The sequence below is a fragment of the Micromonas pusilla genome (assembly GCF_000151265.4).
Source record: "Micromonas pusilla CCMP1545 genomic scaffold MICPUCscaffold_6, whole genome shotgun sequence".
Taxonomy (NCBI): Eukaryota; Viridiplantae; Chlorophyta; class Mamiellophyceae; order Mamiellales; family Mamiellaceae; genus Micromonas; species Micromonas pusilla.
Genome location: NW_003315887.1, coordinates 806,286 through 831,801, shown reverse-complemented (window position 1 = coordinate 831,801; position 25,516 = coordinate 806,286). Strand labels below are relative to the sequence as shown.

Sequence of the window (25,516 nt, the reverse complement as noted above, 5' to 3'; positions counted from 1 at the left end):
TCATATCATCTGTTACAGAGCTACAACGCGACCGACGCGCGGAGCCATCCATCGCGCCGGGCGCGTCTGACCGCGCGTCTCGTCTCGCTCACGGAATTTGCCTGTTGTACGGTTGCCCCGTGCCGAGCGCCGCGCGCTCGTCGCGCTCCGCCTCCACCTCGCGCAGCACGGGCGTGACGTACCAGAGGAACGGCGTTTGCTTCGCCTGTTCCTCCTTGCTCAGGTTGATGTGCTTCATGCTGAGGTCCATCGCGCGCTTCAGGCGTTGCATCCGCAAGTCTCGCTCCTCCTGCGGCAGGCGCTTCAGCGCCTCCGCGACGTCCAGGTCGTAGTCGCACAGGAGATCGTCGTACCGCAGGCCGTACTTGGAGAGCTCCGCGCCGACCCAACCCTGGTAGCGTTTCGCGAAGGCGGCGATCGCGGGCTCGAACATCTTCTTGAGCGCCTTGCTCATCGCGACTCGCAGCCTCTCTGCGTTTGAAGCGCGGGCGGGGCGACGATCGTCAGAGAGAGGCGGGCGCGCGAGGGGGGACGGACGCCAAGAAAAGACGCGCGCGGGGGCGCGAGATCCGCGCGCGAGCGCGACGGACGCGCGGCGGGAGAGACGACATCGACGCGCGAGCGCGGCTTCGGGAGAGTGTGACGTCCCCCGAACCCGCGGCGCGAGCGCGCGCGCGCGCGAGGGGCGAGACGAGCGCCCGAGGCGCCCATTCTCGCCCTCGCGACCCCTCGCGCGGTTCGATATTTTTTAGGTACGGCGATCCGCGGTCGACGCGCGAGGGCGCGGACGATCGGACGGCCGGGGACGCACCGCAACTCTACGCCGCGCGGGCTGGTTACAATTAGCGAGCGCCGCGGGTGTCCGCGCGCGCGTGGGAGTGGCGACGGCGCGCGGAGACCGCGTCCTTCCTCCACGATCGAGGCAGGGTTTTCGTCTTGAAGCAGAACGGGAAGATCCGAGGCAGTGGCGCAGCGAGCACTCGTGGATTCGCGTGCTTTTTTTTTACTACTCTCAACAGAGGAGGCGGCGTGGCGTCGACCGCGCGCACGCTCACGCGCCCTTCTCGGAAAGAAGCGCTAAGACACCCTCGTACATCACCGGAGACGGTGGTCCCGCCCAGAGCGTCTCCTTCTCCTCGCCCGCGCTCGCGTGCGCCTTCGAGTTCGCGCTCGAGGCTCGCCACGCGTCGAACGCCGCGCGGTCGCGCCACACAGTGAGCGTGGAATAGTTGTACCCGTCCTCCGCGTTCAGCGCGTCCCTGCGGAGCATCACGAACGTGAGGAACCCGTCCATGTCCTCGAGTGAGCTCTCTCTGGCCGCCCATCGCTTCTCGAACGCCTCTTCCTTCCCGGGTAAGACCTTGAAGCGGTTCATCGCGACGAAGACGTCCGGCTCGAGAGGGTTCACGCCGTCCGCGGGGACGTCGCGCCACCCGCCGACGGACTTCCACTTCACGTCCTCGGGCGGGGGCTTCACGACCGGGAGGAGACCGTCGTAAAACGCCGGCTTCGGGTTGCCTTTCAGGACCATCATGCTCGAGACGAGCATCTCCACGAACCCGAACAGGGTGCCGCCGCCGTGCGCCTCTTTGAACGCCTCGCCGGTTCTCCACGCGTCGAACCCAGTCTTGTCCTCCCATATCGTCAGCGAGACGTAGTCGTACTCGTCGTCCGTCGAAGACGGCGGGCCGCCCATGCCCTCGACGCGACGCATGAGCGTGAAGAAACGGAACCCGTCCAGGTTCGCGAGCCGGCTCTTGCGCTCGGCCCAACGCTTCTCGAACGTCGGTCCTTTGCCGCCCTGAAGCTTGAAACGGTTCGACGCGACGTACCGCTCCGCCTTGAGCTGGCCTTCGGTCAGGACCGCGGTGCCGACCTCGGACATGATGTCCGCGTTCGCGCGGACGATCGGCATCGGCCCGCGAGCGGCGACTGATGGGACAGACGGGGAGGGTCGATAGCAAAAGTCCTTAAGGATCGGCGTTCACCACGCCGACGCGGTCGTATGGGAACCAGTGTGAATAGGAGAACGGGGCGACGAGATGATGAGCGACGACGGACGACGTTTCGACGTGGTCGCGAGCAGAGGTGGAACGAGCGACGCGCGCGATGGGGGAGCCGCGGCGGGCGGGCGGCGCACCGTTCGCGCGACGCGCGGCGCGGGGAGCGATCACGGGCGCGCCGCGAAGGCTCGCGGAGGCGTGGAGGTGAAGAGCGGACATCTCGGACGACGCGTGCGGCGGCGTGCCAGAGCGCGCGGATCTAGTAGTGCGCGCTGACGCGCGACACGTCACTTGCCGATGAAAAAATGCGCGACCCTGCGACCGACCGAGATCGACCGACCGGCCAAACGCGTTCAAAGTCGGCGAGCATCGGCGTCCTTTCGCCAAAGGCGGGGGCGCGAGCCTCGCCCGGCCGCGGCCGCGATGTCGTCGTTCCGATGCATGGCGAAGAAGTACCTCCGCGCCGGGCTGACGTCTGGGACGATCATGGCGAGCGGGGACTTGCTGTGCCAGACCTGGGAGAGGCGTCGCGCGGCGTCGTCCGGCGGTGGGGACGGCGGGGACGTCTTATCGGATGCGGCGGCCTCGACGTCCGGTCGACTCGGCGCGCCCGCGGCGGTGCAGGAGCAGCTCGGGGTGATGCCGGCGTACGATCTCGCGCGCACCGCGAGGTTCTTCGCCGTGGGCATGACGTTCCACGGGCCGTTCTTCGTCAAGTGCGTCCCGTCCGCCTCCGCGCGCCCTCCTCCCGGTCTCCGCGGACCCGCGCGCCTCGCCGGTCGCGCCTCATCTTGATTATGTTCTTCTCCCGTCCCGACCCGCGAACGCCGACGCTCACCTCGTCCGTTCCGTCCCGTCCCTTCTCTCGTCCGCAGTGGATTCGCCGCGCTCGAGCGCGTCGTCGGCCCCGCGACGTGCCTCAGAGCCGCCGCGAAGAAGGTGGCGCTCGGGCACGCGTTCCTCTTTCCCACGTACACGTGCGGGTTTTACTTGTACATGTCCGCGTTGGAAGGGAAGGGCGTGGAGGGCGGGTGGGTTAAGTTCAAAGACACGTGGTGGGAGGTGTTCGTCGTCGGATCCTCGTTCTGGCCCGTGGCGAACATGGTGAACTTCAAGTACGTCAAGCCGCAGTATCGGCTCGTGTACTTGAACGTCGCGGGGCTGGCGTGGAACTCGTATCTGAGTTACCAAAACCAACGGAGCAACGTCGCGCACCCGTCGCTCGAGGACGCGGAGACGACGACGACGACGACGACGACGCGCGCCCGCGTCAAGGGGGACTGATCCCGAGCGTGTTGGAGGGAGTGTGTGCTATTATTTATCACGTAGACAGAGATTGTACACGATAGAGGAGCGCGTTGAGGGACTCTCGCCGCGGGCGCGATGGAAAAACCGACCGCGCAGGCCCTGAGCAGCGAAAGTCGAGGAGCCGCCGCCTGCGATCCTCCGACACATCACGATGCAGTCCCTTCGCCGCTCGCTCGCGACGCACGGCGCGCGATCTTTCGCGCGCGGGGGCGCCGGCGCTCCCGCCCCTGTCGCGTTCTTCCCCCCCGCGGCCTCGACGCTGCTGAACCACCGCCGCGGGAAGAGCACGGAGGCGCTCGCGGATGACTTGGTGAAAGCGTGCGACGACCTCCTCGCCGCCGGGAAGCGGATCAACTGGATCTTCCTCGGCGCCCCCGGGGTCGGGAAAGGGACGTACGCGACGCGGATCTCTAAGCTCATGAAGATCCCGCACATCAGCGCGGGAGATCTCGTGCGGGACGAGATCAAGCGCGGGACCGCGAGAGGCGCGGAGATGGAAGCGATCACGAGCACGGGGCAGCTCCTTCCGGACTCGGTCATCTTGGACATCTTGAAGGACCGCGTCCAGCGAGGGATCGAGAACGGCGAGCGGGGTTTTCTGTTGGACGGATTCCCTCGCACCGCGGCTCAGGCCGCGGCGCTGAAGGAGTTCGCGGAGGTGCAGCAGGTGCTGAACCTCGGTCTGCGAGAGGACATCCTCGTCGAGAAGTGCTGCGCGCGACGGCTGTGCAAAGAGTGCGGGAAGAACTTCAACATCGCGGACATAAACTACCCCGGGGACCCGCCGATCGTGATGCCGCCTCTGAATCCGCCGAAAGAGTGCGAGCACAAGATGGAACAGAGGAAGGACGACACCGAGGAGGTAGTGAAAGCGCGGTTGAAGGTGTACAAAGACAACGCGAAGCCGGTGGAGGATTTTTACGAAAAGGAAGGGAAGCTCGCGGAGTTCCAAATCGTATCGGGGATCCCGGAGACGATGCCCGTGCTCCTGACGAAGATCATCGGGATCGTCAAGGCGTCCAAGTGACGCGCGCACGTGTTGACGAGTTGGTTCTACTGCCTTAGTTAGTTATCTTATACCTATTGATTGATTCGCGACGCCGCTCAAAAAAAATCACGAAGCCCGTTTCCACCCCGCAGTCGCGACCGAGACCGCGCCGACGATGGCGACCGCGAGCGCCGCGCCCTTCGCGGCGTCCGCCCACTTCCCCGGAAGCAGCTCCGGTCTCGTCCGGTGGCCACTCCCGCCCGGCGTCACCCCCATAACGTCGGTTTCCACGCGCAAGTCCCTGAGTAACTTCGCGGCGGCGACGCCGCCGTAAAACACCTTGTGATCGCGCGGCAACGACGCCAGCTCCTTCGCCGCGCTCTCGCACATCTCGAGCGCTTTTCCCGCGGCTATCGGGTCCGCGTTGCCGTATAAATCCTTGCTCGGGTACGCCGCCCTCGGGAGCTCTCTGAAGAAAACGTTCATCGCGACGGACGGACCGTGCAAAGACTCGACGTGGTGCGACCACAACGCCGGGATGAAGAGGACGTCCCCGGGTTGGAGAATCACCTCCACGGCGCGCCTCCTCGCGCGTTCGTACGCGGGGTACTGTTCCGTCGGCCAGACGCCGCCGTCGCCGTCCACGAACGGCCCGACGACCGGAGATGAGCTCCCGCTGAGGTACAACCCCGCGGCGGCGGACGGGGGAAACAGCAAAACCCGCTTCTCGCCATGGAGCTGCACGAGCGCGTTGTCCATCGCGTCGTAGTGCGTCCACAGGCGCGTTCCGCCGCTGGAGCAACGCATCACGGTGCTGAAGTACGCGTCGTCGTCGTGGGCGCCCCAGAGCAAGTCGCTCGGGAGCTTGAGCTCGGCCTTCAAGTCAGGGAACTGCTCCAACGCGTGCGCGGCTTCCTTACGCGGGTTCTTTCCTATGCTCCGCAGGTACAACCACGTCTTCTTCGCGTCTTCACCCGTCGTCGTCGTCTCTTTCGAGAGCGACTCGAGGAGGTCGCCGAACTTCATGACTTCGTACTTGAAGTTTTTTCTCACGAAATCGAGGTGCGGGCTGTCGCACACGTGCACGCTGACGTCCGCGGCCGCGACGGACGGCTTCGCCGCGAGGTGCGCCGGCGACCACAGCCACGGCGCCGGTCCGAGGTCTAACCCGGTCAACACGCACGGCACGCGCGTTCGCACCGGCCCGCCCTCGCCTCGAAACGTCCTCTCCGTGGGTCGGTGCATGCGACGCACGGTGCCGTCAGAAAGAGGAGGCGCGCGACACGAGTGAGCGGCGGCGACGGCGACCGCCGCCCCCTCCGGATTTCTCCTCGCTCGCATCTTCCCCTCGCCCGCGATGGTCAAGGACGACCGCGGCGACGTCGCGGCGTTCACGCCCACCGCCCACGCGGTCGCGAGCCGCCTCGGCGCGCACCTCACGTCCGCGACGACGTGGCGCACTCGCGGCGCGTACCACTTGACCTTCTCCACGTGTTCCACGCGCACGGCCCAGTCCATCCCGGCGGTCGCGGCCATCTCCGCGACTTCTCTCTCGAGTCTCCGCGCCCACGCGTCTTCTTCCCCGCTCGCGACGTTCCCGTGGACGTGCATCACGCCCCCGGTCTCGGGCCGAAGCGCCGCGACCGCGGTCGGCCACGCGCGCTCGCTGTCCGGTAATAAACCGAGAAGGACGCGATCCGCGACGCCGCGAGGCGCGGTTCTGTTGTTGTCGCCTTCCAGCACCTCGCACCGTCTCTCGTCGATCTCGTTCGCGACGAGGTTCTTCTTCAACGCCGCGACGCTGTTGGGGTTCCACTCGCACGCGTACACTTTCGAGACGCCCGCGTGTTTTAATAACTGCAAGGTGTAGTACCCGATGCCCGCGTATAAATCGACGACGGTCTCCCCCGCCGCAGGTTGCGTCGACATCCGATGCTTCTCCGTGCCGTTCCCGCTGCTGAACATCACCTTCGTGACGTCCAGGGTGTAGATCACGCCGTTTTCTTTCAGTTCCACCCACCCGCCGATATTTTTAGGGTCGTACACCATGACCGCCCGGGATTCGCGTTTCGGTCCTCGCGACACCTCGGCCTGTTTCGCGAGTCGACCCACGCCGAGCGCGGCGGCGACAAGCGGCCAGAGCTCCGTTCGCACGTCGCTCGTCCACACCGTCTCGTCCGAGAACGAGCTCGACGGCAGCAGCGCGAGATCGCCGAGCTTCTCCCATCGCGTCGGGATCTGACTCGTCACCGACGCAGACGCGGCGTCGCGCGCGGACAGGAGCGACGTCGCCGCGGATTTGATCGCCGCCGCGGGGGTGACCTGCCGAGTCTTCCGCCGCAGCGACGGGACGTCGCCCGCGCCGTCGTTCGAACGCAGCACCGCGGCGTGGCCGTCTCGCACGGCCGCCGCCGCGGGGTTCTCGTCGCACGCGTCCTCCGCGACGAGTTTCAGCAGAGCGACAGCGCCGGCTGCGGTCACGGGGAGGGCGACGCGCGCGCCACCGCCGCCGCCGCCGCCGCCGCCGCCGCCGCCCGCTTTCCGCGTCTTATCCAGCCACGCGTTCGCCTTGAGCGCGTCCTTGCATCGCTTCGCGACGTTCTTATCTACCGTATATACCCACGCCGCCCCCGAGGTCGCGTCCCCCCCCGCGTCTTCCCCCTCGCTCGCGCCCGCGGTCGCGCCCGCGTCCCCGCCCCCCGCGCTCGCCGCGCGCACGAGGTCCGCGCCGAACGCCTTCGCGAACGTCACGACGAACCGCTCCATGCGCGCGGCGTTGAGCGCGTGCTTCTCGTTCGCGATCTCCACGAGCCTGACGAGCGCGTCCTCGGAGACGAGCCTGACGCCGCGCGACACGATCGGGACCTCCACGCGTATCGAGCAACGCACCGCGATGATCGTTCGCCTGTCGCACGCGGTGACGCCGCTCTCGCGGTACCCCGCGTCTCTCGCGGCCGCGACGAGCGCGGCGCCGGCGCGCGTCGTCTTCGCTTCCACGGACAGGATGAACGGCTCGAACCGCAGGACGAGCGTGCACTCCGGGTCCGGCGCGGACGCGCCGGCGGCGTCGCTCGCCCCGAGCTTCGATCGCACCGCGGCGAGGACGTCGGCGGCGTCCGCGGGGTCGTGGTTGACGTACACCCACTCGCCGCCTTTCATCCCGGCCGCGCGCGTCGCCGTCGTCGGGTCCGCGAACACGCTGACGCGGCCCGCGCACGAGGACGTCGTGAAGAAGTCGGGGTGACGGTTCACGAGCGCGACGACTGGGCGCGCGCGCTCGTCGACGTGACCGGCTCGGGAGAAGTCGCCTCCGTCGATCGCGAGCTCCGCGAGCGTGTCCGCTTTCCTCCGCGCGAACGCGTCCATCGCTCACCGCGTGGTCCTTCGGCGATGAAAGTGAACGATGTGCGCGTCCGACGGACGCGCGCGTGATGCGCGGCCGCCGCCGCCTTCGCCGCCGCCGTCAACGCCCCGGCGCCGACGCGATCAACAGTGACGAATCTCTCGGCGTCAGACTCGAGAAACAGAAATACTTCTGTTCAATCGGCGTTCCATTTCCGGCACCACTGATCGGTCGCGCGTCGCCACGCGCGCGGAGGAACCGCCGCTCGACGCGGCAGGAGTCGTCGTTCGGACCATTCGCCGTCGCGTCGCGCGTCGCGCGGAGCATGACTCCGGTCGCGGACGACGTCGCGACCGCGGACGTCCTGTCGCCTCGCGCGGCCAAAAAACAAAAGATGCGGACGACCTCGCAGCTGTCCGAGCTCTGCGGCCTGGACGATGTCCTCGACGCGCCGCACGCGCCGCGGGAGTCCTCCGCGGCGGCGGCGGCGAGCACGTACGAGACCCCGGTGCGGTACCCGGCGTCCGCCGCGCCCGCGGGGGCGCCGATACGCGACGTGGACACCGACGACAAACCGCATCAGCCGTCGTTGCATCGCGCGTCCGGGGGCAGCTCGGACGTCTCGACGCTCGTCTCCCCCGCGGGCGGCGCGGCGCCTCCGGGGATCGTCCGCCACGGGAGCCTCCCTAAGAACCTGCACATCAACATCCCGCGCGCGAGCGTCGGCAGCGGCGCGTCCGAGGACACGAACGCCGACGCGGCGGACGCGGACGCGGACGCGGCGGCGTCCGAACGCGTCCCGCCGGTGACGCCCGCGACGGCGTTCACGGCTGTGCCGCTGCACGCCGCCGTCGCCGCGGGACGCGTCGAGGACGTGCGACTGTGGCTGGAGGAGCACGCGCCGGTGGACTCCCGCGACGTGGACGACGGCGTCGGAGAGAGCGATCGAAACGGAAACGGAAACGACGACGTCGTCGCGTCCACGCCGGAGTGGCCGCCGCGGCCGGTCCGCGATATCCTCGGCCCCGAGAGCGTCTCGAGGGAGCCGCCGGAGTCGAGCGACGGGAAGCTCCCCGCGCGTCCGGTCGTTCGAGGCATCCCGGGGAGGCGCGCGCCGCGTGCGAGCGTCCGCGTGCGAGACAGCGACCGGTCCAGCGGCGGCGACCTGGGGGCGCGCGGCGGCGGCCCCGTGGACGCGAGGAACGAGCACGGGAACGCCGCGCTCGCCGTCGCCGCGGCGCTGTCGGACGCGGCCGTCTCGGCGACGCTGACGAGGTTGTTGCTGACGCACGGCGCGTCGCCGCTCGTGCTGTCGTCCGGGTGGACGCCGCTGCACTGGGCCGCGCAGGAGGGAAACGTGGAGTCGTTAGAGGCGATGGCGGCGTGGGAGGGCGGACGAGCGGTGGACGCGCGGTGCGAGGCGTTTGGCAGGACGCCTCTGACGACGGCGGCGTCGGCGGGTAGGGGCGCGTGCGTCGAGGCGCTGATTCGCGCGGGCGCGGACGCGCTCGCGCTGGACGTCGACGGCGCCGGGGTGTTGTCGCACGTCGCGACGAAGGTGTCCAAGGGCGTGCGGTCCAAGGTGCGCGCGGCGACGAGGTCGGCGTTGCTCGCCGCCGCTCCCAAATTGAAGGTGCTCCTTCTGCATCACGAGGACTGCGGGAAGCACGTCTCGTTTAAACCGCATCAGGAGTCCCCGGAGCGGATCGCGGCCGTCTTAGCGTCGCTCGCGAAGGGCGCCGCGTCTGGGGCACTCGCGGAGGACGAGGTCAGCGTCTCGAGCGAGTTCGAACCCGCGACGGCGACGCACTTGGCGCGGGCGCACGGCGAGGAGTACATCGGGATGATCACCGACCTCGCGGAGCGCGTCGCGAACACCCCTGTCGCGTTCACGCCGTACCACCAGGAGTTTAAGGGGATGCCGCAGGCGAAGCAGAAGAAGCCGGAGTTCAGCGACACGTTCTTCTCCCCCGGGACGATGACCGCGGCGCTGAGAGCCGCGGGCGGGGTCGTGCACGCGGTCGAGAAGGTGTTGAGGGGCGAACGACGAACCGCGTTCGTGTGCGTGCGGCCGCCAGGGCATCACGCGGGCGTGAACGGCGCGACCGCGGGGGCGCCGAGCGCGGGGTTCTCGATCCTCAACAACGCGATGATAGGTGCGTCGCGTCGGTCGCGGTTTTTCTCTTCGTTTCGTCACGCGTCCCGCGCTTCTCTCGTCTTCGTTCGTTCCGCGCCGCGCGGGGGATGTCCTCGAGTCGCCGTGCGAAATTTCGTCGCCGGCGCCTCGGCGACGACGCGAACGTCCCCTCGAGGGACGTTCCGACCCCCGAAATGTACGTCGGTTTCTGATGACTGGAGGCGCGGAGATCACGTCGCCCTCGGACAGATACGAGCCGCACATCCCAACGCGCGTTCGATCGCACGGTACAGTATCCTTCCCCTCGAACGGTCGGTCGACGTCTGACTCGAACCGCGCGTTTCGTTTCGTTTCGTTTCGTTTCTCTCGTCTCAACAGGCGCGCTTCACGCGCTCGAAGGCAACGACGGCCGACTCGCGAAACGCGTCGCCGTCGTCGACTTCGACGTCCACCACGGCAACGGAACGGAAGAGATCGCGCGCGCGTGGCACGCGGCGAAGCGACGGAAACGAGCGCGCGCGGCGTCGACGTCTTCGAACGACGCGGACCTTTTGTTCGCGTCGATTCATCTCGCGGACGACGGCGCCGGGAGCGGCATCGAGTTTTACCCCGGCACCGGCGTCGCGGACGGGCTGCACGATAACGTCGTTAACGTGTGCGTGCCGCCGATGTGGAGCGGAAACGCGGGAAGCGGAAGAGCGAAGCAGTCACCGGTCGGCACGCGCGCGAGGGTGAGCGTGAAGAGGAACCGGGACGACGATCTCGACGGCGGCGGCGCGGCGTTGGCGGCGGCGAAGGCGGCGGCGGAAGCCGCGGTCGCCGCCGCCGCGCCGCAGGGTGGGCGGCACGAGTGGATGAGACGCCTGAAAGACCGCATCCTTCCGCCGTTGCGCGCGTTTAAACCGGATCTGTTGATCATCTCCGCCGGGTTCGACGCCGCGAACCACGACGTCGGGAACGTCGGCGTCGACCGCAGAGGGACGCGCGCCGCGGGGATCAATTTGACCCCGGACGACTACGAGGAGATGACCGCTCGTCTGTGCGGCGTGGCCGCGTCCTCCGGCGCGCGGATCGTCTCCTTGCTGGAGGGTGGGTACGGGTACCTCTCCGGGTCCGAGGGTGGGGCGGAGGGACTGATCAGGGAAGGGCTCGCCGCGTGCGTCGTCGCGCACGTGCGCGCGCTCGCGGGGTTGTCTGAGTTTCACGTTGTCTGAGTGTTCACGGCGCGCTCGCCTCTTCGAGCGACCGACTACAACGTAGTTCTACGTGTTGTTACTTATCGCGTATTAGTTCACGATTTGTTCGCGGCGGTCTTCGCCTCCTTCGCCCTCTCCTCCGCGGCCTTCGCCTTCTCCTCCGCAGCCTTCGCCTCGATCTCCGCCGCCGCGTCTTTCAGGTTGTTCAACTCGAGCTGGAAAAAATCGCCGATGAGGTGCGCCTCCTTCACCTCCTCCTCGTCCACGACCAAGGACAGACCGACGGACCCGGCGTAGGACACGACGCTGACTTGGTTCACGAGGTTCCCCACGCCGAACACGAGCTCTTTCATCTCCGATCCGAAGATCCGAACGGGCGCGATCGGCCCCGGGACGTTCGTGAACACCATCGAGTGACGCGACATGAAATCGTAAATCGTGTTCGACTGAAACTTCGCGCCGAGGAGCTTCGCGCTTATGATGTTCAGCGATTTCGTCGCCCACGCCCCGGGCGTTTTCTTCATCAAATCGCACGTGTGCTGCGTCTTCTTCAGCCGTTTCACGATCTCCATCCTTCCGGTCGTGAACTTCAGAGACACGAACGTCCACGCGTTCGTGAGGACGCCCTTCGGTCGGTCCGGGAACGAGTACGGCACCGCGGCTCGGATGAGCGGCTCGCGCTTCTCCTTGACGTCGTTCCTTCGGTGATGGTTGTACAGCGTGATCGCGCCCGCGAGGCACGCGCACACGACGTCGTTCACCGTGCATCCCATCGTGGTCTTCACCTGCTTGATCTCGTCTAAACCGAACGACGGGCACACGATCAGAGACCGCCGACCGCTGTACTTGACCTTCGTCGGCCGCGCGCAAAACGCGGTTCGCGAGTCGTGCGGTCCGAACGGCGTCCCGAACGAGACTAACACCGCCCAGACGCACTGGCAGATGTACAGCATCATCGCGAAGAACGCGGAGATGCACGTGATCGGGTTCAACATGGACGACTTCTTCCCGGCGCTGACTCTCTTTCGGCGCTTAAAGTCCAGCGTCTTGACGCCGCCGCCGTCCGCGCCCGTGCAGATGTTTTCCAGGACGTTCACGAGGGCTAATCCGTCCCCCACGGCGTGGCTGACGCGGACGCACACCACGGGCGGCGCGCGCGACGGCGACCCCGGGCCAGGGGCCCACTTCGCCCCGGGCTTGAGCGTGATCACGGTCACGTCCCACAGCGGCCGGTCCGTGTCGAGCGGCTTCACGAGGAGGGCGTCCATCAGTTTCCGAAGCTCGCCCTCGCCGTCGACTTCCTCTCTCGTCACGTGCTTCATGAGGTGATCCTCCACGTCCGCGACCTCGGACCACGCGTACTTCCCGCCCTTCTTCGTCTGCACGACTTTCGATCGCAGGCGGTCGAACGCGACGATCTTCTTCATCGTCGCTCGCAAGTCCGCGTCCGACGGGGCCTTCTCCACGAAGAAGAAGTTCGCGAGGGGGAAATCCGGGCATTTGGCGCTCGGAGGGAACGCGGTGCCCGTCATCGCCGCTCTCGCGAGGGTTTCCGTGACGAGGCTCATCGTTCGCCTCAGAGGCTTGGGCTCGTCCGGGGCGTTCATGGCGCGCGGATACGCTCGATTCGAGGCGCCGACGCGCGGAGAAGGTGTGCGGTCGACGCGACGTCTCTGACGAGATTTACTTCACTGTCAACACAGAAAGGAGGAGACGGACACGAACGCATTTTTGATGTTAGTTTTATCACATTTCAACGTCGGACGCTCTCGCCGCCGCGGCCGCGCGCGACCCCGTCGTCATCGAACGCGCGCGCATCACTTCTTGAGCCCGGCCTTGAGGCAGAGACCGCCGATGCCGAGGCAGATCGCGGAGTTGAGCGCGATCTGCGCGGGCTTGAAGTCGTCCTTCTGCGTCAGCATCATGAGCGGCGCGGTGACGTACTGCGCGCCAGACGCGAGGAGGACCGCCTTGTTCGCGGTGGATTCGCCGGAGGCGAGGCCTTGCGCGAGAGCCATGCCCGCGAGGCCGTGGCCGAACCTGGGGAGAAGAGGAGGCGGGGATGGATGGCGTCGGTGAGAAGGTGGACGGACGGCGCGGAGACGCCGAGGATAGATAGGGGAATTAATAAGGAGGTCAGAAAGGGGATAGATAGGGGATGCGATCGATCAGAACACGTTTTCGCGCGCTCGTTCTCGCTCTCGGGAACGCTAGACGCACCAGCGCTGCCAGTTCTCGTTCTTCGGGTGGCCGGCCTTGTAGTAGTAGCTGTTCGCCCAGTCGGGGGCGGCGAGCATCTGCGCGCTGTACCCGGTCTGCGGAGTTGAAGAGGCGGACGAAGTAGGTTTATCATCAATCAAAGATATTTTTTTTCCGAGAAAGGTAACAACACGGGGGAGTCGATCGACGTGCCGCGCGTACCGAGGACACGGCGGCGATCTTGAGGACGGTCTGCGCGGAAAGATCCATGATTATTTGAGGGGTTGGCGCGTTGATAAAGGTATGTGCGTGCGGTGGTTGCGTTTTATGGCCGCTTCCGCGTCGGTATCCGATGGATACGCGACAATTCCTGACGTGTCTGACAGTGCACATCACAGCACTGCACGTTCATAGGTCTGCTGGTATCGACGAGGCCGAGCAAGATGTTCGAAAAGGCCCACGACGTGCTCGCTGGCGCTGGTCAGATCGTACGCGCCGGGCACGCAGGGCGCGCGCAGGGACGACGATCGATCGTTCTTTGAGCGCATCATGGTCGCGACGCGAAGATCCAGCGCGAACGCGACGGCGGAGGTCAAGCCTCAGGAGTTGGTGCGCGCGCCCTTTCGCCACTCCTTACCCTAAAAGTCGTCGAAGGGGGTCTGTACCGAGCGGCGCCCAGATCTCGTCCGCGGGGCGGTCCGGAGCGCGCGTCGGGCGATCTTCCCCCCGCGTCCGCGCGTCGCGATCGCGCGTCGACCGATACGGATCCCCGAACGCGCCATCGCGCGCGTGGGAGACGCGTCGTCGCGTTCGCGCGCGCGTCGCGCGTGCCGTGCCGTTGGTTTCTCTCTCCGCGCGCGACCTCTCCTCTTCTCTCTCCTCTCGCCGCGATCTGACGTCCCGCGCCACCCCCCGCGCGTGAACTCGACAGAGCGTCGACGCGATGGTGACGGACGAGAAGCCGTCCGTCTCCTCGAACGACGCCGTCGCCGAGGAGGACCTGTACACGAGGCTGAAAGAGCTCCAGAGAGAGCTCGAGTTCGTGGAGATCCAAGAGGAGTACGTCAAGGATGAGCAGAAAAACCTCAAGATCGAACTCTTGCGCGCGCAAGAAGAAGTGAAGAGGATCCAAGCCGTGCCGCTCGTTATCGGGCAGTTCCTCGAGATGGTGGACGAGAGCTCCGGGATCGTGTCCTCGACGACGGGCAGCAACTACTACGTCCGGATCTTGAGCACTCTGAATCGGGAGCTCCTGAAGCCGTCGTCCTCCGTCGCGTTGCACAGGCACTCGAACGCGCTCGTCGACATCCTCCCCCCGGAGGCGGACAGCAGCATCTCGCTGCTCACGGACGCGGAGCGGCCGGACGTAAAGTACAGCGACGTGGGTGGGATGGACGTCCAAAAGCAGGAGATTCGCGAGGCTGTGGAGCTGCCGTTGACGCACTTTGATTTGTACCGGCAAATCGGCATCGACCCGCCGCGCGGGGTGCTCCTGTACGGCCCTCCGGGGACGGGGAAGACGATGCTCGCGAAAGCGGTCGCGCACCACACGACCGCGGCGTTCATCCGCGTCGTCGGGTCCGAGTTTGTGCAGAAGTATCTCGGCGAAGGACCGCGGATGGTGAGAGACGTGTTCAGGCTCGCGAAGGAAAACGCGCCGGCGATCATCTTCATCGACGAGGTGGACTCGATCGCCACGGCGCGTTTCGACGCGCACACGGGCGCGGACAGAGAGGTGCAGCGCATTCTCATGGAGCTTCTGAATCAGATGGACGGGTTCGATCAGACGGTGAACGTCAAGGTGATCATGGCGACGAACAGGCACGACACGCTCGACCCGGCGTTGCTTCGACCGGGTCGTCTCGATCGTAAGATCGAGTGCCCGGCTCCGGACCGACGGCAGAAGCGCTTGGTGTTTCAGGTGTGCACCGCGAAGATGAACCTCTCCGACGAGGTCGACCTGGAGGATTACGTCTCGAGGCCGGACAAGATCTCCGCGGCGGACATTCGAAGCATCTGCCAAGAAGCCGGTCTGCAAGCCGTGCGTAAGAACCGGTACGTCGTCATGCCGAAGGATTTCGAGAAGGGGTACAAGAGTTCCGTGAGGAAGCCTGGGGACGACTTCGAGTTTTACAAGTGAGAGCGACGGGTGATGGGAGCGCTCTGGACAGTAGCAATCATACAGTAGTAGGAATTCATCGTGTAAAACAACACTCGCGTACGAACGAAACGAACGAACGAAACGAACGAACGACGGCGAGACGCGATGAACAGACGCTCGTTTGCATTAAACGCCTTGTTTGGTTCGTTCCCGCCCAACCCTCACCCCCACTGCATGTAGCGAAGACCCCTCTGTTCTTCGCATTCATCACCCTCCACACCCACCACCCTCTTCTCTTCCCACCCACTTCTCTCACTGTTTATGTATTTTCATAGTCGTTTCTCGTCGCGATCGACGTCCCTTCGCGAGACGGCGTTCGCGCTCGGCTCCGCGGAAACCTCCGCGGCGGGTCGGGGTTTAAGACGGCTTCGAGCTGCACTTGAAGCACGCGGCGCGAGACGCGAAGTTGTGCGCGCGGCAGTTGTTGCACATCCAGTCGCCCGACCGAAAGTTCTCCGGCGCGGCGCCGCCTGAGCCGCCCGAACCGCCGCCGCCTCCCGCCGCCTCCGCCGCGCCGCCGGCTTTGCGTTGCTTGCACTTGAAACACGCGCTCCTCGAGGCGAAGTTGTGCGCGCGGCACCCGGTGCAGATCCAATCCCCGGGGCGGAAGTTTCCCGCGCTCGGGCCTCCCGCGGGCTCGGGCGCCTTGCCGCCGCCGAACGAGTCGGCGCCGTGCACGCTCCCGCCCCCACCCCCGGACCCGCCAGCTTTCGCGTTCTTGCACTTGAAACACACGCTCCTCGACGCGAAATTGTGCGCGTGGCACCCGGGGCACGTCCAGTCCCCGGGCCGGCGCACGCCGCCGCCGCCGCCGCTCACCGGCGCGGGCGGCGGCGGCGCGCTCGAGGTCGACCCCACCGCGGGCGCGTCACCGGCCGAGCCGACCGCGGACGTCGTGGACGCCGCGGGCGCTCTCACGCCGAGCCACGCGAACACGAGCGAGAGGTACGGCTTCTCCGCCGGCGCGAGCTGAGACACGCCCTCGAGGTGCAACGCGAACGCGGCGACGCGCGTCATCCCGGTGCCCGCGTCCACGCTCCTCTCCGCGCGGCACACCATGAAGGGCGACCCGGTGTTGTTGTGCCCGGGGGCGCCGACGACGTTCTGGTCCACCGCGGCCGCGGTCAGACGCACTTGCGCGCCGGTGTTGTTCGTCGCGATCGCGCTCGCCTCGATGGCGGCGGCGATTTCGACGTCTTGCACAACCTCGAACCGCGCGCCTCTCGCGACGTCGGGGGCGACGATGGACGCGAGCGACCAGTCGTTAGGGTTCGCGACGCCGTCGATCATCTGCGCGAACTTGGTCGGCCCCACGGTCGCGAGAACCCCGCTGAGGTTCGTCACCAGCGGCGCCAACCTCGACGACCACGCGGCGGACTCTTGCGGCCGCAGCACGTACCCGGTGCTCGCTGACGTGGACGTCCCGAGCACGCCGACGCCCTCCGCGCCCGCGGTGGAGGACTGCAGCATCGACAGAAGCGCCTCCGGGGACGCGCTCGCCGCCGCGGCAGCCGGGGAGGGCGCGGACGGCTTCGCCGCCGCCGCGCCCGCGGCGGCGTACGACCCCGCCGCCTTCGCCGCCGCCAACCCGCTCGCCATGGCGCTCGCGTACGTCGGCGGGTTGCTCGGCGCGCTGTTCACCGCGACCGGCGTCTCCTTCGCGACGGACACCGCGGGAGCCGGCACCGGGACCGGCGTGGACACGAGCGACGACCCGATCGGGGCGCCGATCGGCGCGGAAGAGATGGGCCCCGCGCCGATGGGCGCGAGGGACCCGCCGATGGGCGCCACCCCGCCGCCGATCGGCCCCGACCGGCTCGGCGCACCGATCGGGGCGTCGAACCCGCCGCCGACGGAGCCGAACCCGCCGCCCAACCCGGATCCGTTCCCGAGGCTCAGCCCGCCGGAGCCCAGACCGTTGCCGAGGCCGCCGCCGCCCGTCCCCGTCAGCGCGACGGGGAGGTTCGGAAACGGCCTCGCCTCGTCGCTGAGCTGCACCTGCATGCCGGTGAACTGCGGCAGCATCGAGATCTGCCCGGCGAGGGACTCCGACAGCCACGCCGCGAACCCCGCGGAGTCGCTCCCGCCGAACCTTCCCAACGTCAAGTGCTGCTGCTCCGGTCGTTGTTGCGCGTAGTACGTGTCCGCGCCCGGGAGCATGTTCGCGAGCGCCTGCGCCATTCGAAGCGACTCGGGGCAGTCCACGCCGAGCAACACGCAGCCGTTCTGCGTCACCCTGCGGAGGTAAAGGAGGGAAGACGGTCGACGGACGGACGGCGACAGAGCGGTCAGCGGGACGCGCGGGGGAGATTTGGGGCGGCGCGCGCGCGAGATCGGGGAGCGATCTAGGGATCCGAGGTCGGATTCGAGATCGCGCGACCCGCGTCTTCAGATCGATCGATCGACGAAGAAATCGGGGAGTCAACGCACTTGCACCGCGGCAGAAGCCGCCCTTTCACCGGGCCGAACTGCATCGCGAGGCGATGAAGCACGTCCGTGACCTGCCGCGCGGTCATGCCCGTCCCTTGAAGCCCGGATAACAGCGCGATGTGCGGCGGCGAGCAGCCCATCCCTGCGGAAGCGAAGGGTGAAAAAAACGCGATCGCGTCAGTGCTTTTTCTTTTGGCGTCGATCGACCGATCGATCGGGGGTCGCGCGAGGGATTCGGACGCAGATCGGCGCCCGCGCGGGATGAAATCGAACGCGCGAAGACGCGATTCGTCGAATGCGGCCCCGAAGAGCGCGTTCAAGGCGGTCTCGCGCGAGACGAACGACGACGCGATCGTCCGCGCGCGTCCGCGTCGCGCGCGGGGCGCGGAATTGATCCCCGATTATTCCGCGCCACGCGATCGCGCGCGATCCCGCGCGGACGAGAACCCGGAAAACGACACGCACCCGCCCTAGGCTCGGCCTGGGACACGAACTGCCCCGCGTAAGGGCTCCCTTGATGCCATTGAAGCACGTTCGAGAGGTGCGTCACCGCCTGCTCCGCGGCGTCGTCGAAGCGAAGCCGCGCGTACGTGTGCGCGGGCACCACGCCGAGTCCGTCGCCGTCCATCGCGTGCTCGCGTCGACGATGCTCTTGGACGCGCGCCCCGTGTGCTCGCTCGCGCGCGGCGCCGACCTCCGTGAGGGGTCTTCAAAATCACGCGAACGAACTCCGCGTGCTTTTCCAAGGAGAGACGCGCTCTGCGACCTCTGCTGTGCGTCGCGGCGGCGCGCGGACGGCGTTTTACGCGCGCGCGTCGACGCGGAAAAAGTCCGCTGCTGTGTGTTTGACGGGAAACGCGCGGGAGAACCGATCGGCGAAACCGTTCACCTTGACCGGGGCTGCAAAATGTTTAGACTGTTTGCTCACACGTAGGAATCGTCGATCGCGTTCCTCAGTCCTGACGTCCTTTCGCCTTCACCGTCCGGCGAGGGAACGTTGGTCCCGCACAGCCTCGCGGCGCGATGGCGTCGTCGGGCGCGGCGCCGACGCGCGCGCGCGTCGCGCCGCGTCGCGTCCTCGAGCGTCGCGAGGTCGTCGCGCGACGGAGCTCGTCATCGCGCGCGAGCACGTCGACGCGAGGCGGGAGTCAGCGCGCCGAGGAGACGAGGTGGACATCATCGTCGTCCGACCCGACCGCGCGGGGCCCCCCGCGATCGCTGCCGCGAACGATCGGACGCCTGACGCTCGCGTCTCTCGCCGCGGCGTACGCCGCGGTCCCGGTCTCCGCGCGCGCGGCGGACGCTCCCTCGGCCGCGGCCGCGACCGCGACGGCGCCGGTGCACGTGGAGGACCCGCTGCCGTCGCCGACGCCGGGGAACCACCCGCGCGTCACGATGCGCGAGCTCACGCCTCGGCTGATGAGCTTTCTGCGATGGGCGGAGGACGCGAAGAAGGAGTGTCTGAGACGAGGGATATCGAAACAGACCGTGGACGTCGTGTTCGACGGCTTAGAGCCGTTCCCGCCGCCGCCGCCGCCGCCGCCGCCGCCGCCGCCGCGGAGGCCCGAGGGCGAGGCCCCGCCAGCAGCGCCGACGGGCCCGCCGCCGCGCGTGGACAAGGTGGACGCGTACTTGAAAAAAATCGTGTGCCGAGAACGCGTCGAGCGCGGCGCGGAGATGCTCAACGCGCACCGCGCGCTTCTCGGGGAGGTGGAGCGCGAGTACGGCGTACCCGCGGAGATCATCGTCGCGATATGGGGCATAGAGTCGTCCTTCGGCGGGTTCATGGGGAACACGGACGCGATACGCGCGCTCGCGACGCTCGGTTGGGAGACGCGAGCGAAGGACGACTACTTCCGGAACGAGTTCATCGAGGCCGTGCGCATCATCGACAAAGGGCACGCGAAACACGGCGGGCTCGTGGGGTCGTGGGACGGCGGGCTCGGGCAGTGCCAGTTCATGCCGTCGAACTTCCACGTCTACGCCGTGGACAAGGACGGCGACGGCGTCGCGGACATTTGGAACTCCCTGCCGGACGTGTTCGCGTCCATGGGGAATTTCATATCCTCGTACTGCGACTGGGACTCGAAAGTGCGCGCCGCGGGGTACAAGGTCACCGTGCCCGCGGTCGGGGAGTTACCCGCGGACGTGATCGGCGGGTACTGGGGCGAGCGCAAGGAGGCGCGGCCGGGGAGGTACTACCTCTGGAACGGCGTGAAACCGACGCACCGAGAGACGCGGCTGCCGCTCGGTCAGGAGACGCATCTGCTGATGCCGGACGGGGACGACGGTCCGACCGCGTTCCTCGCGACGAGGAACTTCAAGGCGATCATGCGGTACAACCCGTCGACGCAGTACGCGATGGCGGTGTCCACGCTCGCGCAGGAGATCGTCGACGAAGCCGCGGCGTTGAGACGGGCGGGAGGAGGGAAATGACGCGCGTGAACGCGGAACTCGCGTTCACGCGGTCGTAAGTTATTATTCTTTCGAGGACCTCACGCGCTCACCTCACGTATCACTCCTCCATGGCGGCCGCCACCCCATCGTCGCCGCCGTCCTCGCCTCGCCGCGGGGTGAAGTACGTCAGGATGGAGTTGCTCTGCTGCTGCGCGCGCGGCTCGCGTCGCCGCGCGCCGACCCGACGCGTCCTGACCGAGGCCTGACCGGGCGTGAGCAGCGCCGGACTCGCGGGGGTGGCCATCGCGAAACCCCTCGTCGTCTCCGAGATGGCGGCAACCCCGGGCACGTTCGCGTCCGCGTTCTCCTTGTCGTTCTCCTCGAACGTCGCCTCCGCGCCGCCGCAGCCGTCGCCGTCGCCGTCGCGCCGCGTCGCGTCTTCAAACTGAAGCTTCCTCCCTTCCTCGATCGCGCGCGCGATCCACTCGCCGCCGGTCAGCGCGGACGCGGTCTTCCGCGTCGACGGCGCGGTCAGCGCGCGTTCGGTCGTCGCCGCGGGGGTGCGGAACATCCCGTCGCGGGCGTTGAACTCGAACGCGTCGTCCGCGGCGCCGTTTCTGTTTCCGTTTCCGTTTCCGCTCCAGGTCGTCGTCGTCGTCGTCGTCTCGCCCGCCCTCTCCCTCGCCTCCTCCGCGGCCTGGCGGTCGATCGTCCACACCCTCGCGGTGTAGTCGTCCGCACACGACGCGAGGCACGTGAAGTCGCCCGGGCACCAGTCCACCGCGGTGACTTCGCCGTCGTGCCCTTTCAACGCCGTCGGCGGCGCCCTCGGGGTGTCCACCCTCCACACGTACACGCGCTGGTCGCACGACCCAGACGCGACGTGCGTCCCGCACGGGCTCCACGTCGCTTTGACGTAAAAACTCGGCGCGCGGTGCCCCCTCAGGTGACAGATCGCCCCGGAGGACGGGTTGTGGAGGTCGAACACCGCGAGGTGCGAGTCCGAGTACGCGGCGGCGACGCGCGAAGACCCCTCCGGCGCCAACGCGAGCGCGGTGACGCCTCGGCCGCGTCGTCTCGCCCTCGCCCGTCGCGCGTCGACGTCGTCGGGAGACCGCGCGTCGTCGAACCACCCGCGGTCGCGGTCGCCGCGTCCGCCCGCGATGAACGGCGGGTCCGCGTCGACGATCGTGTCCACGGGGACGCCGCCGGAGAGGCGTCGAACGTCCCAGAGTTTGATTTTCCCATCCGCGGCGCCGGCGCTGACGAGGACTTGCCCGTCGTGCGAAAAGACGACGGACGTGACGCCGTGCTGCGCGTCCCCGCGCGGGCGAGACGACGCGCGCCCGGTCGCGCCCGGGACGCTGGCGTTGCGTTCGACGCGGAGGTGACGCGATCGACGCGGAGGAGACACGAAGCCCCCGCGGTCCTCCGCCGCCGCCGCCGCCGCCGCCGCCGCCGTCGCGCCGCCGCCGCCGCCCCTCGCCGCGGCCGCGGCCGCCCTCGTCGCCGACCGCGTCGCGCGGCGGTCCGTCCTGAACCCCCGCGCGGTCCCGCCGCCCATCGCCGCGGGGGGCTCGTGCGCTCGCGCGATCACCGCCGTCGGCGTCTCGCGCGCGTACGGGTCAGACGCCGCCCCGGTCCCGACGCCGCGTCGACCGCGTCGCCGGCTCTCCCTCGCGTCCCACAGCGCGATCGTGCCGTCCCTTCCGCAGGACGCGAACACGTCGCCGCACCCGCCGTCCGGGCGCACGCTCACCGCTTTCACGCTCCCGTTGTGTCGCTTAAACGTCCGATGGCACACGTTCGTCTCGACGTCCCAAAGCTTCACGCTTTGGTCCCCAGACGCGGTCAGGAGCCGGTCGTCGCGATGACACCACGCGACGTCGAATATCGCGTTATCGTGCGCGAACCATTGCTCCGCCGGGCGGTACCCCGGCTCGATTTCCATCCCGGGCAAGGGTTTCGACGCGTCCACGATCGTCACGATGCCTTCCTCGTCCGCGACGGCGAGGAGTCGATCCCCGCGCCGACGCGCGTCGTCGCAAAATTTGACCACGAACGGCGGCGAGCCGTCGCCCACGTGCGGGGGGACGATTCGCACGATCCCGCACCTCGTGTTGCCGTTCCTGCCGTCGGACACGAAGTCGCGGACGCCCGGACGGAGCGACGTGGACGCGCGGAAACGCGTCGTCTCGCGCGCGCGTAGGAAATGACGAATCGAGTCTCGACGATGCGCCGGGTACCGCGCCCCCGCGAGCGACGCCGCGTGGTCGTGCGGCGTCGCCGTGGACGTCGCGTCGAACACGCCGCCATCGCACGCGTTGAAGTATCTGCGATCGCTCGCGAAAGTCTCGTCCTCGAACGCGCGCGCGTCGTCGCGGCGACCGCCCGCCGCGTCGTTGTTGGCACCGTCGCCATTCGTTCTCTCGCAGCGCGCGTCCGTCCCGCGCGCGAACGGCGACGGCGAGGACATGCCCCCGAGCTCCGCGAGGGAGGCGTCGTCTGCGTCCATCGTGAGGAATCGCTCGGAGCGCGCGTCTCTCCCCCGGCTCGCGTCCGCGTCGCCGTCGACGCCCCGCGGCCCGACACTGACGCGATCTCGACCTGTCGGGTTCGTTTTTTGAAGTGGGTGGATTCCCGCCATGTGGCATCCTGGTTTCAGCTTGAAAGCGAAAATCCGATGAAGGCGAATTCAAAGACGGTCTTGACCGTCGACGAGAAAAATGCCAGGGTCAACCCTCATCAATAATAGTGTCACGTCGTCGCCGTCGAGAATTGGGGGATACATCGACTCATTCATAATCCCCGGCGCCCGGCTCAGGATGTCGTCGACGCCGTCGACGCCGTCCGGTCGGACGGACGCCGCGCTCTCCGCGGAAGCGTTGATGGCGAAGTACGACCTCCCCGCGGGCGCGGACCACGACGCGGTGTCGCGCGTCCTCGCGAGGCTCGGGGACGTCCCTCTCGCGTCGTCCGGATCCCGCGGGGGAGGATCGTCGTCGGGACGGGGACGGACGCCGGGATCCGCGCGTCGATCGAACCCGGGCTCGAGCTCCAAGACGCCGCGAAGCACGACTAGGGTGTCCTGGAGCGCGTCCGGGAAGAGACGCGACGACCGCACCCCGGACGCGCTGTCGCTGCTGCGGCAGTACGACGACAGCCTCGGCGCGTTCGTGGACGCGCCAGACGACGCGACAGACGACGCGGAGCGGCGCGCGAGGAAAGTGTTGGAGACCGCGGAAGCCGTCAGGGTCGACTCCGCGGTGAAGCTCGCGCGGAGGCAGCGACGCGCGGAGGAGGCGAGGAGGGACCCGCTGAGCATCGGGAACGTCGGCGGCGGACGCTTCGGCGTCTTCGGGCCGCGAGGACCGGCGGCGAACAAAGAATTCGATCCGAACGCGATGACGCCGCGGAGGAGGGAACGGCTCCTGATGAAAGAGACCGAGAGCGCGAAGGACCGCGCCGCGCGATTCGAGGTGGCGCTTCAGAAGCGAGACCGCGAGGTGGGCGACCTCACGAAGCGCGTGAACGCGCTCGCGAAGTTTGAGACGGAAAACGCGGAGCTGAAGATCAAGCTCGCGGCGTTGGCGCGGGAACGGAGCGCGCTGAGCGTGATGAACGGCGCCGCCGTCGCCGCGGTGGAGGCTGCGGAGTGCGTCGAGAAGAAGAAGTCGAGCGCTTCCACCACCGGGGGGTTGCTGTCGCTCACGTCGCGATGGCATCAGTGGGAGTCGGAAGTTCGAAAGGGAGACAAACGGCTGGGGATCATCCTGAAGCATTACAAACGCGTGGAGTACGAGCTCGAGCGAGCGAACGAGCGCGCGGAGAGCGCGAAAACGGGCGCGCTGTTCGCGAAGCACGAGCTCCAAGCGACGAGAGAGGCGATGGACGAGCTCGGGAAGAACTACGCCGCCGCGGAGGAGCTGTTAAACGACGAACTCAGACGCCGCGAGAGCCTCGAGAAGAAACTGCGCGAGCAAACGAAAGCCATCGAGGAGGTGGCCGCGTTCAAGGAGAAGGTGTCGTCGCACGCGGACGAGGTGACGCGTCTGAAGCACACGAAAGCGGAGCTGCTTCAGAGGAACCTGAAGCGCGACCACAGGATCGAGTCGCTCGCGAAGAAACTGAGGGAGGTGACGAAGCAGAGGGACGACGAGATGAGCGGCCGCGCGAAGCTCGAGGAGGAAAACGTGAAGCTCGAGGAACGGTGTCGCATGCTGCGGAAGCGTAACGCACACTTGGAGCGAGGCACGAGGGTGGAGGACAAGGAGCGCGACGCGGTCATCGAGGAGCTTCAGGAGGACCGCGCGAGGTTAACGTCCGAGATTGCGATCAAGGAGGAGGAGTGTCACATGCTCGCGGCCATGGTGAGCAAGGGCGCGGGCGGCGGGACGAGAAGCGGCGGGGGCGGGGGCGGCGGCGGGGGGGGCGGGGAGGTATTCTCCGCGCGGTCGATGTCCACGTCCGCGGCGGACGCGGATCAGGTCTACGCGGAGTTGCTCGCGGCCGCGTCGCGGCGGTAGTCGACCTAACCTCCGTCGGAGGCTGTGATGATACCTCGTTCTATTCGAATCGAACGACGAAACGAGATCGTCATTCGCGCTTGTCCGCGGCTATCCCGCCCCGTCGTTCCCGACCCCCCCCGCGCTCTTCGGCTGCCCGTACCCGTCGAACCCCTGGTACGGCAGCATCAACCCCCGCGGCATGTCTTCATACGGCGCGAACGCGTCCAACCTCGCTCTGTCCTCGTCGTCGCGGCCGCGTTCCGCGTCGTCCTCCACCGGCGCGAGCAACTCTTTCAGCGGCGTCGTCATCGCCTCCTCCACGCCCATCGTCTCCCTGAGCTTCGCGTACGCCTCCCCGTCCCCCGCGAGCTTCGCGAGGGAGTCGCCCGTGCGCGAGCTCGCGCGCGGGCTCGCGTCCGGGTCGCGCGGTTCCGCGTACTCCGGCAGACGCGGCGGGAGCGGCGTCTTCGTCTTCGCCTCCGACGACGACGACGGATCGCGGTTCTCTTCCTCCGCGTCGTCCACGGCGTCGTCCATCGCCGCGACGCTGTCGCGCGCGCGTCTGAACGCCCCGCCGTCCGCGCTCGTCCCCGACGCCGTCTCCGTCAGCGACGCGTCGTCGTCTTCCCCCTCTTCTTCCGCGTGCTCGCTCACGAGCGAGAGCCGTCTACGCATCTGGCCCGCGAAGCCGTCGCGCGCGCTCCGCTCGACCGCGGCGCGGCGCGCGTCGCCGTCGCCGTCGCCGTCGCCGTCGCCGTCGCCGTCCGCGCGCTCGCCCGAGGGCGAGTCCGTCCCCGCGGGGCTGCCGGACGCATTCACCTTCTTGACGTACGTCCGGTAGTCCTC

General features: G+C 67.8%; 14 protein-coding genes across 14 annotated transcripts; 7 read left to right on the top strand and 7 right to left on the bottom strand.

The window, feature by feature from the left end:
• Positions 1-88: 88 nt before the first annotated feature.
• MICPUCDRAFT_58923 (mitochondrial tRNA import complex) lies at positions 89-454 on the bottom strand (the record flags this gene model as incomplete). The annotated part of the gene is made up of 1 exon (XM_003059201.1): positions 89-454. The coding sequence occupies one exon, from the start codon at positions 452-454 to the stop codon at positions 89-91; it is 366 nt and encodes a 121-aa protein (XP_003059247.1).
• A 597-nt stretch (positions 455-1,051) lies between these two features.
• On the bottom strand, positions 1,052-2,257 carry MICPUCDRAFT_69662 (ubiquinol:cytochrome c oxidoreductase 14 kDa subunit-containing protein; the record flags this gene model as incomplete). The annotated part of the gene is made up of 2 exons (XM_003059200.1): positions 2,141-2,257; positions 1,052-1,932 (listed from the first exon to the last, which is right to left on the bottom strand). The coding sequence occupies exons 1-2, from the start codon at positions 2,220-2,222 to the stop codon at positions 1,052-1,054; spliced, it is 963 nt and encodes a 320-aa protein (XP_003059246.1). The 5' UTR covers positions 2,223-2,257.
• Positions 2,258-2,426: 169 nt separating this feature from the next.
• On the top strand, positions 2,427-3,287 carry PMP22 (peroxisomal membrane protein; the record flags this gene model as incomplete). The annotated part of the gene is made up of 2 exons (XM_003059506.1): positions 2,427-2,719; positions 2,879-3,287. 2 exons carry the CDS (start codon positions 2,427-2,429, stop codon positions 3,285-3,287), a joined length of 702 nt encoding a protein of 233 aa, XP_003059552.1.
• A 175-nt stretch (positions 3,288-3,462) lies between these two features.
• MICPUCDRAFT_17674 (adenylate kinase) lies at positions 3,463-4,338 on the top strand (the record flags this gene model as incomplete). The annotated part of the gene is made up of 1 exon (XM_003059505.1): positions 3,463-4,338. The coding sequence occupies one exon, from the start codon at positions 3,463-3,465 to the stop codon at positions 4,336-4,338; it is 876 nt and encodes a 291-aa protein (XP_003059551.1).
• An 87-nt stretch (positions 4,339-4,425) lies between these two features.
• MICPUCDRAFT_58919 (TWY3 methyltransferase) lies at positions 4,426-7,665 on the bottom strand (the record flags this gene model as incomplete). The annotated part of the gene is made up of 1 exon (XM_003059199.1): positions 4,426-7,665. The coding sequence occupies one exon, from the start codon at positions 7,663-7,665 to the stop codon at positions 4,426-4,428; it is 3,240 nt and encodes a 1,079-aa protein (XP_003059245.1).
• A 302-nt stretch (positions 7,666-7,967) lies between these two features.
• MICPUCDRAFT_69658 (uncharacterized protein) lies at positions 7,968-10,106 on the top strand (the record flags this gene model as incomplete). Its single annotated transcript, XM_003059504.1, has 1 exon — positions 7,968-10,106. The coding sequence occupies one exon, from the start codon at positions 7,968-7,970 to the stop codon at positions 10,104-10,106; it is 2,139 nt and encodes a 712-aa protein (XP_003059550.1).
• Positions 10,107-10,447: 341 nt separating this feature from the next.
• MICPUCDRAFT_69656 (uncharacterized protein) lies at positions 10,448-10,958 on the top strand (the record flags this gene model as incomplete). Its single annotated transcript, XM_003059503.1, has 2 exons — positions 10,448-10,824; positions 10,856-10,958. 2 exons carry the CDS (start codon positions 10,448-10,450, stop codon positions 10,914-10,916), a joined length of 438 nt encoding a protein of 145 aa, XP_003059549.1. The 3' UTR covers positions 10,917-10,958.
• A 112-nt stretch (positions 10,959-11,070) lies between these two features.
• MICPUCDRAFT_58917 (uncharacterized protein) lies at positions 11,071-12,582 on the bottom strand (the record flags this gene model as incomplete). Its single annotated transcript, XM_003059198.1, has 1 exon — positions 11,071-12,582. One exon carries the CDS (start codon positions 12,580-12,582, stop codon positions 11,071-11,073), a length of 1,512 nt encoding a protein of 503 aa, XP_003059244.1.
• A 210-nt stretch (positions 12,583-12,792) lies between these two features.
• On the bottom strand, positions 12,793-13,444 carry MICPUCDRAFT_40274 (uncharacterized protein; the record flags this gene model as incomplete). The annotated part of the gene is made up of 3 exons (XM_003059197.1): positions 12,793-13,015; positions 13,196-13,290; positions 13,397-13,444. 3 exons carry the CDS (start codon positions 13,442-13,444, stop codon positions 12,793-12,795), a joined length of 366 nt encoding a protein of 121 aa, XP_003059243.1.
• A 223-nt stretch (positions 13,445-13,667) lies between these two features.
• Positions 13,668-15,401, top strand: MICPUCDRAFT_27327 (uncharacterized protein). The gene is made up of 2 exons (XM_003059502.1): positions 13,668-13,783; positions 14,106-15,401. Exons 1-2 carry the CDS (start codon positions 13,724-13,726, stop codon positions 15,312-15,314), a joined length of 1,269 nt encoding a protein of 422 aa, XP_003059548.1. The 5' UTR covers positions 13,668-13,723; the 3' UTR covers positions 15,315-15,401.
• Positions 15,402-15,604: 203 nt separating this feature from the next.
• MICPUCDRAFT_69652 (uncharacterized protein) lies at positions 15,605-17,516 on the bottom strand (the record flags this gene model as incomplete). The annotated part of the gene is given in 9 exon segments (XM_003059196.1): positions 15,605-15,810; positions 15,850-15,984; positions 16,021-16,148; positions 16,382-16,394; positions 16,405-16,448; positions 16,465-16,485; positions 16,498-16,528; positions 16,530-16,560; positions 16,668-17,516. Coding segments are annotated over 9 exon segments (1,458 nt in total).
• A 1,272-nt stretch (positions 17,517-18,788) lies between these two features.
• On the top strand, positions 18,789-20,201 carry MICPUCDRAFT_58912 (glycoside hydrolase family 103 protein; the record flags this gene model as incomplete). Its single annotated transcript, XM_003059501.1, has 1 exon — positions 18,789-20,201. The coding sequence occupies one exon, from the start codon at positions 18,789-18,791 to the stop codon at positions 20,199-20,201; it is 1,413 nt and encodes a 470-aa protein (XP_003059547.1).
• A 79-nt stretch (positions 20,202-20,280) lies between these two features.
• On the bottom strand, positions 20,281-22,677 carry MICPUCDRAFT_47557 (uncharacterized protein; the record flags this gene model as incomplete). The annotated part of the gene is made up of 1 exon (XM_003059195.1): positions 20,281-22,677. One exon carries the CDS (start codon positions 22,675-22,677, stop codon positions 20,281-20,283), a length of 2,397 nt encoding a protein of 798 aa, XP_003059241.1.
• Positions 22,678-22,987: 310 nt separating this feature from the next.
• Positions 22,988-24,688, top strand: MICPUCDRAFT_58910 (uncharacterized protein; the record flags this gene model as incomplete). The annotated part of the gene is made up of 1 exon (XM_003059500.1): positions 22,988-24,688. The coding sequence occupies one exon, from the start codon at positions 22,988-22,990 to the stop codon at positions 24,686-24,688; it is 1,701 nt and encodes a 566-aa protein (XP_003059546.1).
• Between the last annotated feature and the right edge of the window lie 828 nt (positions 24,689-25,516).